This window comes from Ruditapes philippinarum, unplaced genomic scaffold (assembly GCF_026571515.1).
Source record: "Ruditapes philippinarum isolate M1 unplaced genomic scaffold, ASM2657151v2 ctg6162_1_1_1_1, whole genome shotgun sequence".
Classification (NCBI taxonomy): domain Eukaryota; kingdom Metazoa; phylum Mollusca; class Bivalvia; order Venerida; family Veneridae; genus Ruditapes; species Ruditapes philippinarum.
Genome location: NW_026854380.1, coordinates 31893 through 45245, shown reverse-complemented (window position 1 = coordinate 45245; position 13353 = coordinate 31893). Strand labels below are relative to the sequence as shown.

Here is a 13353-nt window from a genome sequence, read left to right as displayed (position 1 = left end):
CTAGTTGTGCACTGTCCGTCTGTCTGTCCGTCTGTCACAAAATTTGTCCCAACATGAAATTGGCCATTATGAGGCGACACATGTTATTACTGATCGCTCTTGTTTTTAACTATATGTGTTTAGTAAAAACTTAAAAAAGTCTTCTTTTAAAAAGCCCAATGAGCTAGAGGCTCACATAATATAGTTTATTCAACTCGTGCAATAAATTCAGTAATGAACTTACACAAATTTAGTATTCTATTTATCACATACCCAAAATAAAGACCATTTAAAGTGAAATGAGAGTCATTTTTCATTGACACGCCTATAGTATAACGCTAACATTAAGCGCGCGCGTCTTTACACTATGTTTGTATTACGCTAATGACGTCACGTCAAAATATATGCACGGCCGTACCATATTTACGGAGTCGCAAAATCGGCATGGGTGTCTGATAAAAAACAAAATGTGACAATTCAGTGTTTCTTAGTTGTTTCAGTCCGTGTAGACAATTTTGCAAGCGCTTGACAATTTTCTTTAAAATATACTTAAAATAAAGAGAGAATAAGTCTAAAAAGAATGTCAAAAAGGGAGACACAGGCAAAATTTTCATTTCTTCGTTTTGAGTTTTTCATTCATCTTTCTGTAAATGTCCTCAAAATAAATAAGCTAAGCAATGTTAAGAACAAAACTTTTCTCCTTTTATCACATACCCATGCCGTTTTGGCGACTCCGCCTGTATGAAATTTTACAGCCGTAAAGAAGACGGAATTTTTTTTAATTTCAGCCCGTAAAAATAGAAGTACGTCTAAGACTGATTTCTTAAATTATAGTGCAGTTTACGCCCGGAAAACTGTTCTCTGCACGTAAACCAGCTGTAATTGGCACGGATTCCGGGCGTACAAATGGCACGTAATATTTAAATGACAAGGAATTTTTCATAGAAAATTACGCCCGTAAAGGACATAAAAAATTTTTTTACGGGCGTAAAAAACCCCAGATTATATGTGTATACTAAATTTACGCCCATAAATAAGTATGCCCCAAAATTACGCCTAAAAAACCTTTTGCAAAAAAAAAAAAAAAAAAAAAAAAAAAAAAAAAAGGTTAAAAGCTGACAAACACATATTTAAAGATTTCAAAATTGTATTTGTTTTAATGAAAGTTACCAGTATAGTAGAAACATGCATATTCATTTTGTAAAAAAAAATAGTTGTGTTAGTATGTACAAGCAATGACTAATGTTCAAGAGGTGAAACTATCCAGAGATTTTTTTTTTACTGTCTTTCAAATCACAGGTCACAAATTTCTTTTTATGTTCTCTCATTATTAACACTTATAAATCCGTTTAATATGAAACTGTCATTTCTTATTTTGCTTTCTAGCATACGCAATTCTCTCAGTTACTGCTGTATTTAGATCTTACTTCCAGCGGTTTTTCCTTCCTTCCGACTTGCACCAGGTAACCACATAATCTGTAAGAGAATAAAAAATTTATAAGTCATACCATATGAAAAGTAATCGCCTTACAGTACTCTGGATATGAGGGTCGTCCATGGTCGAGTGGTTAAGGTCATTGACTTCAAACCACTTGCCCCTCACCACTGTGGCTTCCAATCGTGAATGTCAGTGGTTCTACCCTGGTGAACGTCCTTGCCTGAAATAATTCATGGGAGGGCACCAGGGTTCCTCCTCCACCAGTAAAGATTATCGCCATATGACCTATACTGTTTCAGTGCAACTTAAACCCCAATCAAACAACTTGTATATGAATTTCAGACATATTTTTTAAGCAAATATAGAGGTGCAATATAAGATTTACTTCAGTATAATTGATAATTGGTCTAAAACCCAAAATACAGTAAAAATTAACAAAATTGTATGCAGCTTGACACACATTCTCTAACTAAAACACTTAAAAGGTAAGCAACGGAGGAAACAGATGACATTTAAAGCTGCATGCCTCCAGATGAGCAATTTTTTTAAAAATAAAATCAAACTTGAAATTAAAGAAAATTAAGAAAAGTAAAAATATTAAACAATATCAAGTAATAATTAACATCATTTATTTGGTTAATGACTGATTTTGCAGTACAATGTATTTATCACCATTATTTCTATTGCCTGACTGATGCAGCAAGGGCTATTTTTGCATATATTTAACGCTTTTTGGTTATTTGCGAGGATTGAAGTGCCATTTCTTTGTTCACTTCACAATCCGATTAAAAAAATATATTTTCAAAATTTTCATGAAAAGTTGCAAGAATCTGGAGGTATGCTGCTTTAAGGACAGGGCATAATGATTCCCATATGAAAATGAAGCTACTCCTCTCAATATTATCTTACATGGAATAATTCTGCAAACTAAATAACACATTATACACATTTGCTGCCAAGTGACCCAGTTTCAAAATATCATTTGAGATCTTTTCAGCAAAAGATTTGGCCACTTTTTCAAATAAAAAGTTTGATTTAGCATACCCTTTCATACTCTAGAAATTAATTTGGTAAAATGTATAGTGTTACCTTTTAAGACCTTGATCTTTGCTCGATCTAGAACTGGCCTGCTTAAATCTTCATCCTTTCTATTACCAATGCCTTGACCCCATGAAATGGCCATTTCATTCACTGAAAAGACAGTTCCTAATAAACGGTACATCAGGATGTACCCATCCTTTCCAGTTTTTGATTTTGCAGCATTGCAGGCTTTCCGCAATGAGACTTCTATCCACCATCAAGCTACTAGATTCCAAAAGCCGAACCTGTAATTGAAATGTATAGGAATACAGTTAATTCTATAGTTTAAGTCACTCACGGTAACAATTTAATAGCAAAAATATAAGCCGAAATGTTTGAATATGAAATTTAACATACACAGCCAAACTCATGAAAAAAATCCAAATCAGAATAAAGACTACCCTATGAATAAAGACCAGTCAAGAGGTTCATTATTCAATTCTGGAGGAAATAAGACCACCTTCATACAAAGCCCTCATTTGTTACAACATTGGTGTTTTCTCACCAGTATGACTGTACATGTTTATTTATTTATAATAAAAATTTTGGGTAAAAATGAAAGTAATTAATAGGTTATGACATTGGTGACATGGTAGTTAACTATTAGTCAGTAAAAATATTGAAACAGTTTGATTGCGGAACTGCAGTGAAAAAACAAGACCTGTTCCTAAGACAGAGTGCTTGTTTATGATTTAACTTGGGTGTGAAAACACGAACGCCCTTTGGAGTATATATTTCCAAATGTCAGGCTCAAGAGTATGCAAACTAAAAGCATTTTACTGTATAAATTATGTAGTCAATAAACTAACCATGTCTATTGGATCTGGCTGTTTTTGTTGCTTTTTCCTTGGTGATCGTCTAAGTTTCTGTTCATTTCCAGGCTGAAAGTAAGATAAAATGTGGAACAATTTCACAAAAAGATCAAATTTTCATGTATTTACATGTAATTCACTTGTACAATTGATTTTTACTGTAGCCTTTTTCTAACCAAACTTTGAAAGCTTGTTTTTCTTGCTACATAGCCATTTGTATCTAAAGATAGGCTTGACTGTATGCAATCATAAATTTTTAACTTTACAGAAACTAGACATTTCACTAAACATGTTTAATACATCTGGCAACAAGACTCTTTTGTTAGTTGACAACATTATGAGTAGTAAAAACAAGAGCTGTCACAGGAGACAGCAAAGCTTGACTAATAAATACTTGACGCAGTAAGGAAGAAAAATCAATTATCATATAAATATATTTCTTCTTATGAGAAGAAGTTATAGTTCTTAAATAATATGCAACATTTGTAACTTACTGATATACAATCGTATGATTTTGTGGCAGTATCTGGAATATGTCTAGGCTTAGCTGGAGTGCTGGTAGCTGTAGGATGTGGTTGCAAAAGATGGAAATGCTCAGTGCTCATTTCATTCAAGCATTGTTCAAGGTTACTGGTATCTGACTCCATCATATCGATGTATGATTGATTTGGGTCTGAATGGCCATCAATATCAAATGGTGAAGTGACTAAAACAATAAATGATATTTATAAAGATACTTGTTTGCAAGTTTCATCCAATCAAATTGAATCTATTACATTCAACTAGAACTCTGCGAGTTGGTTGTGTCGCCTTGTGAACAATATAGTTTAGGAGAAATGGTCAGGACAAAAATGAAATATCAAAATTCACAAAGGGCAATAACTCAAAAAAATAAGAAGTGCAGAGCAGCAGTTTCTGTTCACTGCACTTCTTATCAATAAGATATATCATTCCATGAAATAAAGTATGAAAATTAACAAAGGACAATAACTCAAAAAATAAGAAGTCCAGAGTACAGGTTCTTGGGCACTGCACTGCTTCTTAATGTGATCTATAATCCTATGAAGTTTCATGTCCATAGCTTTTATACTTTAGGAGAAATGGCCCGGACAAAAATAAAGAATGAAAATAAATTGATAATAAAAGTATAGAAAACTTAACCAAGATAACATAGTGAGGCTATGTTGAAAAGTTAGTAGCTTTTCCCTTTTTTGAAAAATAATAGCTAAAAGTTAAGAACTGACACCCTACACTTTCTAAGGTCTTACCTGGAAGCAAGGATAGTCACATCCTTCCGCATTATTTATATGCTGAAGCATATTCTGCACAAAGGCAATGAATTCTGGGTTACATATGGACAGTAACGTCTGCAGATCCACAGGAGAAGGAGCTGTAATATCAATTATGTACATCCTTTTAGTTATTCAATCAACATCCTTAACAAACTATATTACCATTTTATTAATGTAAAAGTAAAAGTACTAGAATTTAGTATTAAGGATAATTGTTAGCTTTGAGTGAATATGCTAAATATCACGTTAAGATGGGAGAAAACTGAAATATGTTTATGAGCAAAACAAATTTTCAAATAAGTCTTTAAAGTATAATACATTTATGCCTTATAAGTATAATAAGAGCAAGTTGGAAATTTGGAAAAACCTGAAAACCTTTATTCATTATATCATTTTCATACATAATCTAATAGAAAAACATGATGAAATTTGTCACAAAAAACCTGAGCTTTAGGCATATGCCTGAAAACTTGCCCCCATGTTATTGTTGCTCAGGAAAAAGTCACGTACATCATATTACATGTAAGGAATTGACTTGTAGTCATGATTATAGTCAACATTAACTTAATGATAAACAATGTTAGAGAAATCATGAAATTCGAATTGAGAAATATGCCATTTAGAAAAAAAAAACGCTACCAATTAACTTTTAAGTAAATTTGTATGAAGTTTAAATTGTTCCATTTGTTTATAAATGAAACACATTCAATTCCACTACTGAGCTTTCTCAGTTTTGCAAACAAATAATTACCTGTTATTCTTGAATCTGTTGTATGGCCACCAACGGCCCTCATTGCAGTCTGACATGCCTGCCATGTATTGCTTAGAGACATATTAGGTTCATCAATAGTACATGTGTTTTCGTTAGGTTCTCTTAAAACATGAACATTGTCAGCTGAGTAATTGAATGGATTGGTCACATTTATTGCAGCACAATCTTGCCTCTCACTAGTTCTGACTGGAGCTTCAGTGACAATTCTTTTGTCCAGGTCATGTACAACATTTTCTTCTGAATCCTGTTGTACATGATGTAAGGCAAGACTCTCCTCCATTTCCTCTTTCCCCATTGCATTCTGATGTTTCAACATGTTTTTTTCTGATTTCTGCTGATTTCTTATGACTTTGTTTTCTTGCGCAGATATGTAGTTGTCTGAGTTCAGTTTTTCTGTAATTGTGTTTGTGTCCTGTTGTCTTCCAACTGTCTTTAGTTGTTTTGGTAAAGTTTTTTGAGAGCCACTTTGCACTTCTATCATGTCTCGGTTGGCTGTTGCACTCTGCTCTTCAGATGACTTGGATTCATCTATGATGGCGTTGGCCCCGGGCAGCTGTTCTCCAGTAAATTAACTGTAAAGCTTAAATATTAATCTACTAGAATGTATATTTGGTGTTTCTGGCACTGTTTTTGGAACCTTAGGCAGCATTGCTTTAGACTTACTTTTCTTCATCTTTTCAGAACTAGGTTCATTTTCTTGCACCTCTGACTGATTTCTGAGACACAGTTTGAATGATTGTTTTAGGCAATTTTGTACTGATAGATTCACAATCTTGATGCTCAGTACTGGTTCCTTTTTGCTGTATTGCTTCAGATTTACTATTTTGTTTTTTCTTCTTTTTTGGACTCAGTTCATTCTCTTGCTGCTCACTGGCTAGCAGCCTTTCTGTTTTTGTTCCTTCTCTCTTAGCAGACTTCTTGGTTCCTGCTTGAAAATCAAATATTTCTTCAGGCACATCATGGCCTGCATGGACTTTCCCTTTGATAAGAGAAGAGTAGGCCTTGGTTGCAAATTTGACTAAACTTTGCTCTTCATCTGTAAATACAATCAATAAATTAAAAACCGATATCATCTTGCAGAAAATTCTTACTAAGTAAATCCAAACAAAACTTAAGGGTCATGTTAGCAATTAGTTGTTTCTTCATTAAATGATAAGATTATGGTAAACTTTAATCAAAATTTATTAATGACTAAAATTAATAAAGCTTTTGAATAGAAATTTGTTTGAATTGATATTTGAAATGATTGATCAAAACTGTTGAGGAACGAAATTAGGAGTGAAACATGTCTCAATGTGTTTTGGAGTGGAACAAATTCTCATTATTCTGCCAGTGTAAAATGTCAGTATCTTAAATAATTTTCAGTCAATCATTTGAAACATATTTTTGATGAAAGTTTCATATCAATTCTGTGTAAATAAAACCTAATAACAGTTGGCAATTTGGCATCTTTTACTACAAATACATTTTGAATAAGATAAATTAATATGCCTTCTATACCAAACATTCCAAAAGGAAGTGACCATAACATGCTAACCAAAAGTTCTAGCCATACGCGAGTCATGTACGGCTAGCCTGAGGACACCCTGTTTAATGTCTAGCGGTACAGTACTTTTTAAAATTATATGAAAGTCAAAAAATGCAAAAAGAAAAGTATACAGAAATAAAAGCGTTGTTATCTTGATAAATTGATGTCAAAGTTACAATTGAAGCATTATACAAAGTACAAATTGTATATCACAGTGTATGCAAAGTTATATTTATGATTAAATAATTAATGATAAGTTTAAGTTAAAATTAACATCGTTGTTTTTTATGCTATGATTTGTTGTTTTATTTGTATGAAAGATCAATTGTATATTAAATCATTTTTTGTTAATATTATAAGCACATGGAATAAATAATCACAACACCAAGCTTGTTTCATCGGAGTGGAATAAAAAATAAATAGAACATTGATAAAAAAAATACGGTGAAAAGCAAAAACAATAACAAATTGTATCAATTTTATAAATGAGCCGCGTCATGACAAAACCAACATAATGGGTTCCCGATCAGCAATGATGCAGACCAGCCTTTGCATCACTGCGGATGCGCAGGCTGGTCTGGATCCATGCTGGTCGCAAACCCATTATGTTGGTTTTGTCATGTCGCGGCTCAAATGTAATTTTTAATAGATAAATATCGAACATAAAAGCACAATCAATACAATACAATACACTTTATTCCGCTTTAAACTTACAAAGTTTATAGCAATAACAACAACATAAATACAATCAATAAGTCTTAGATACAGGGACTGACAATTAATAGAATTTTAGAATGCGTTTCACGGAACATGATGGGCAAATTTCCTCTGTCAGTAATTGACGCAATTATCAGAGTCCAACAACAAAAAAGGATTATTTTAAATTAAATAATTATGTAAATGATTTCAATCCCTGTTATTCAACAGCAACTTAACTCGCCATCTGGAGACGACAACTATCAATATTCCTACTTTCTTTAGACAACGTGGCGATTCATTTCTAAAAAGTAAACATACGAAGAAATGTTCTTGGTTAAAATGCTCGTTTAAAGACATTAGATAACAAATGCATTTTTGACTTTCATATAATTTTGAAAAGTGACCTATAGCTAGCCTCACTGTCCTGGCTAGCCACCCATGACTCACGTACGGCTAAAACTTTTGGCTAGCCATATGGGCCTGTATGGCTAAGCCACTTCCTTCCCAAAAAGTGATTTGTAACATTTCACTTGGTTCAGGAAAAGTTTCATCAAGTCTGACTGTCCGGTAGAAAGGATCCACTATTTTACACTCATTTTTTGGTCCAAAAAATACATAACTGGAAATGAAATAAATCAACCTATCCTCTGTTTTCCATCATAATTGTAACCTACCAGAAATACCATGTTTTACCAATCAGGAAAAAAAAACACAGAACACTTAAAGTTGCATCTTCTTTGAAAAAAATGCATTGGCAAACATTTTTCTTGATCAGATTCTTATTTTACTGCTATAGTACTTTTAAGCAATCCTTTTCAAATGCAAGTGAGCGTGGTCAAGAATATTAACATCTAGAAACTTTTCAAAGGAGTAGTCACGTGATGAGGCACATTAGGGATATGCAATATTTAGTAGTCATTGATAATCATAGCACACATACTAAAATATTCAATGTACACATGTGTTAAGTAATCTGGTATTAATAGATCCAGCTTTAACGATAAACACATACCTTAGAAGATGCAAAATCAATGTACAAATAACTTAAGGGGGCAGGGGACCTAAAAATGAAAAATTTTGTATTTCAGAGTGACCAGAAACACAATTCCAAATATTTCAAAATCTGTTTCACAGGCAGATAACCAGTTGCACAGCATTATTCAATGATATATGACATACATTGAAGAAAATAATAGTTTGCATGCATTGCTCCTTCAAAAAATGACTGACAGCAATTTATATTTACCCCCACCCAGCCAACATCACACCTAAAATATACCAATATGGGCAATCTTCATGAAGGTGCAGCATACTCCAGAATCCGCTCGATTCCTTTAAAAATATCAGTAACACGCAGTGCAAGCTATAGCATTTTCAGAAATGACAAAGTGTCTGTCATACGTTTAGATTTTTCACAAAATTTATCTGAAATTTCTTACTTGTTTGGCGCCAACTGTCAAAGCTTGATTTTTAACTTTTTCACCTCCATTCGGAGAGTCAGAAATACATACAAAGCTACCAAAATGCTTAGTTTCGGGTAAAAACCCAAATATATATCTCATTTCCTACACACAAACAAGAAAGAATTACAATGACAGAGAAATATCAGAAGTTATCAGTACCTTCAAAACACCATGTCTGAGTTATTAAAAAATTTGACTGGGGCCATCATACGAATATGTCCCCTGCCCCCTTAAGATTTTTTATGTGATCCGCATTAAAGCGTTTCCTTTTATTTTCTTAAAGTATGGAGTATTTCGCATTAAACGTTAACTTCGAAAAGTGAATACTGCGGTTACTTTGTATTTAATCAAATATTTAAAAAAGACCCTATTTCAGGGGAAGTAACTAGTACAATGACCATGCCTGTTATATGATTTACTTAATATCAAGTGCCAGGAACCTGTGAGATGGTTATTTTTCTGTATTCCACCTTCATTTAAATACCATAAAGTATTTTCAGAGTATTTAAAGTCTTTTGGAAGGAGATTATAGCAAGAAAAACAATATTACAGCCACATTTAATGTCCCAAAATGAATTTTACAGGAAACCAGACCCCATTTATTCTGGCATACGCCTGAAAGTGCAGTAAAGATACCACTGTTGACTTATATGACATTATATACATTTGTAACAATTAAAAGTGCTCAATTATGCATTATTATGTCAATTTGCACAATATAAAACTGTTAAATCTGGATAAATGTGCACATTCTGTGAAGTACAGTGTTTGCCAAAATTCCAAATTTTTATTACCTCCCTTGACTTTACAGTCTACTTACTCTACATAACTTGATAAATCCTACCAGTCACTTCAAATTTTGACTAACAAATGTAGAAGGAATGTTTATGGGCACATTTGGGTCAATTCCAACACATTTTATAAATTTGAAAATTTCCTTAAGATTTTTTATGTGATCCGCATTAAAGCGTTTCCTTTTATTTTCTTAAAGTATGGAGTATTTCGCATAAAACGTTAACTTCGAAAAGTGAATACTGCGGTTACTTTGTATTTAATCAAATATTTAAAAAAGACCCTATTTCAGGGGAAGTAACTAGTACAATGACCATGCCTGTTATATGATTTACTTAATATCAAGTGCCAGGAACCTGTGAGATGGTTATTTTTCTGTATTCCACCTTCATTTAAATACCATAAAGTATTTTCAGAGTATTTAAAGTCTTTTGGAAGGAGATTATAGCAAGAAAAACAATATTACAGCCACATTTAATGTCCCAAAATGAATTTTACAGGAAACCAGACCCCATTTATTCTGGCATACGCCTGAAAGTGCAGTAAAGATACCACTGTTGACTTATATAACATTATATACATTTGTAACAATTAAAAGTGCTCAATTATGCATTATTATGTCAATTTGCACAATATACGAGGGATGTCCGGAAAGTTCATATACTTCTTCATTTTTTATACCATAACAATACATATGTTGTACAAATTTTGTCAGCACAATTATACATATCTAGCTAACAAATTTATAAAAGATTACTGAACTGTGAGTTACATTTGAATTTTAACAGTAGTTACATACAACATATATACATCGTCATGGAGCACTTTGACAACGTCAACGGCATCAAATTAACTTCAAGTTTACAGATTATTCAATTTCTTCCGTTTTCAACAGCCATGGTACCTGTATGGCGTATACTTAATACATGTTTGTTTCTTTGCCATTACTTTATGAATTTCATATACTAAAATTAATTTAAAAACAAAAATGTCACTGGTTCCCATACAGTGTGTGTGAGATGTCTGTCTTTTCCAAAGAATTTCATAACGCAATCTACGATATTTTGGCCATGCTACTTATGGTCGTCTGGAGCGCTCTTTTACCTAATTCTGTCATTACCGCTTCTTAATCTTGTTTGACATTTAAACACAAGTTGTCTTGAACAATTTATGGCTGAATTTGTTTTTAAAGTAAAGGCTAAAATCTCAGTTGGTCCCATATTAGAGTTGCTATGAAGTTAAATAACATTACTTTGCTCCGTCCTTGAATTTGACGTCATTTTGCAACACAACATTTACGCACCTTCATTGCCTAAAACCAAATTGTTTATTTACGTATGACGTCATAATTTTCACAAAATATCATGCAATTGTATCATTTGATGTCGCAAAATTAAAACGAGAAATTGCGTAAAAAATACATCTTTTAGCAACTTATTATTCAAGTAGCTATCGTCATTAAATCAAAGTGCTCCGTGGTTCGTTGATCATGTTGCCATGGTGATTGGCGCTTTGCGAATATTACTTTTATCATGTTTTTAAATTTAAAAATATGTAGCATATAAATACTTTAGCAAAATATTCAATAATCATATTGATATGACTGCTTATAATAATTTTAAAGCCTTGTCTACGAACTTTCCGGACAGCCCTCGTAAAACTGTTAAATCTGGATAAATGTACACATTCTGTGAAGTACAGTGTTTGCCAAAATTCCAAATTTTTATTACCTCCCTTGACTTTACAGTCTACTTACTCTACATAACTTGATAAATCCTACCAGTCACTTCAAATTTTGACTAACAAATGTAGAAGGAATGTTTATGGGCACATTTGGGTCAATTCCAACACATTTTATAAATTTGAAAATTTCCTTAAGGGGGCAGGGGACCTAAAAATGAAAAATTTTGTATTTCAGAGTGACCAGAAACACAATTCCAAATATTTCAAAATCTGTTTCACAGGCAGATAACCAGTTGCACAGCATTATTCAATGATATATGACATACATTGAAGAAAATAATAGTTTGCATGCATTGCTCCTTCAAAAAATGACTGACAGCAATTTATATTTACCCCCACCCAGCCAAAATCACACCTAAAATATACCAATATGGGCAATCTTCATGAAGGTGCAGCATACTCCAGAATCCGCCCGATTCCTTTAAAAATATCAGTAACACGCAGTGCAAGCTATGGCATTTTCAGAAATGACAAATAAAGTGTCTGTCATACGTTTAGATTTTTCACAAAATTTATCTGTTCAAATTTCTTACTTTTTTGGCGCCATCTGTCAAAGCTTGATTTTTAACTTTTTCACCTCCATTCGGAGAGTCAGAAATACATACAAAGCTACCAAAATGCTTAGTTTCGGGTAAAAACCCAAAAATATATCTCATTTCCTACACACAAACAAGAAAGAATTACAATGACAGAGAAATATCAGAAGTTATCAGTACCTTCAAAACACCATGTCTGAGTTATTAAAAAATTTGACCGGGGCCATCATTCGAATATGTCCCCTGCCCCCTTAAGATTTTTTATGTGATCCGCATTAAAGCGTTTCCTTTTATTTTCTTAAAATATGGAGTATTTCGCATTAAACGTTAACTTCGAAAAGTGAATACTGCGGTTACTTTGTATTTAATCAAATATTTAAAAAAGACCCTATTTCAGGGGAAGTAACTAGTACAATGACCATGCCTGTTATATGATTTACTTAATATCAAGTGCCAGGAACCTGTGAGATGGTTATTTTTCTGTATTCCACCTTCATTTAAATACCATAAAGTATTTTCAGAGTATTTAAAGTCTTTTGGAAGGAGATTATAGCAAGAAAAACAATATTACAGCCACATTTAATGTCCCAAAATGAATTTTACAGGAAACCAGACCCCATTTATTCTGGCATACGCCTGAAAGTGCAGTAAAGATACCACTGTTGACTTATATGACATTATATACATTTGTAACAATTAAAAGTGTCAATTATGCATTATTATGTCAATTTGCACAATATAAAACTGTTAAATCTGGATAAATGTGCACATTCTGTGAAGTACAGTGTTTGCCAAAATTCCAAATTTTTATTACCTCCCTTGACTTTACAGTCTACTTACTCTACATAACTTGATAAATCCTACCAGTCACTTCAAATTTTGACTAACAAATGTAGAAGGAATGTTTATGGGCACATTTGGGTCAATTCCAACACATTTTATAAATTTGAAAATTTCCTTAAGATTTTTTATGTGATCCGCATTAAAGCGTTTCCTTTTATTTTCTTAAAGTATGGAGTATTTCGCATTAAACGTTAACTTCGAAAAGTGAATACTGCGGTTACTTTGTATTTAATCAAATATTTAAAAAAGACCCTATTTCAGGGGAAGTAACTAGTACAATGACCATGCCTGTTATATGATTTACTTAATATCAAGTGCCAGGAACCTGTGAGATGGTTATTTTTCTGTATTCCACCTTCATTTAAATACCATAAAG

General features: G+C 32.8%; 1 protein-coding gene across 1 annotated transcript; it reads right to left on the bottom strand.

Moving 5' to 3' along the window:
* Nucleotides 1-1095: 1095 nt before the first annotated feature.
* On the bottom strand, nt 1096-6959 carry LOC132740014 (uncharacterized). The gene is made up of 6 exons (XM_060727866.1): nt 5353-6959; nt 4578-4699; nt 3804-4015; nt 3307-3378; nt 2507-2742; nt 1096-1455 (listed from the first exon to the last, which is right to left on the bottom strand). The coding sequence occupies exons 1-3, from the start codon at nt 5852-5854 to the stop codon at nt 3956-3958; spliced, it is 684 nt and encodes a 227-aa protein (XP_060583849.1). The 5' UTR covers nt 5855-6959; the 3' UTR covers nt 1096-1455; nt 2507-2742; nt 3307-3378; nt 3804-3955.
* Nucleotides 6960-13353: the final 6394 nt, after the last annotated feature.

Bases quoted from the DNA above. Each gene is read 5' to 3' on its own strand.
- LOC132740014 (XM_060727866.1), bottom strand. From the start codon at position 5,854: ATGATAGAAGTGCAAAGTGGCTCTCAAAAAACTTTACCAAAACAACTA. The intron at 4,700-5,352 runs GTAATTATTTGT...TTGATATTACAG, and splicing joins AACAGATTCAAGAATAACAG to CTCCTTCTCCTGTGGATCTG. The intron at 4,016-4,577 runs GTAAGACCTTAG...TTATTGTTTTAG, and splicing joins GTGACTATCCTTGCTTCCAG to TCACTTCACCATTTGATATT.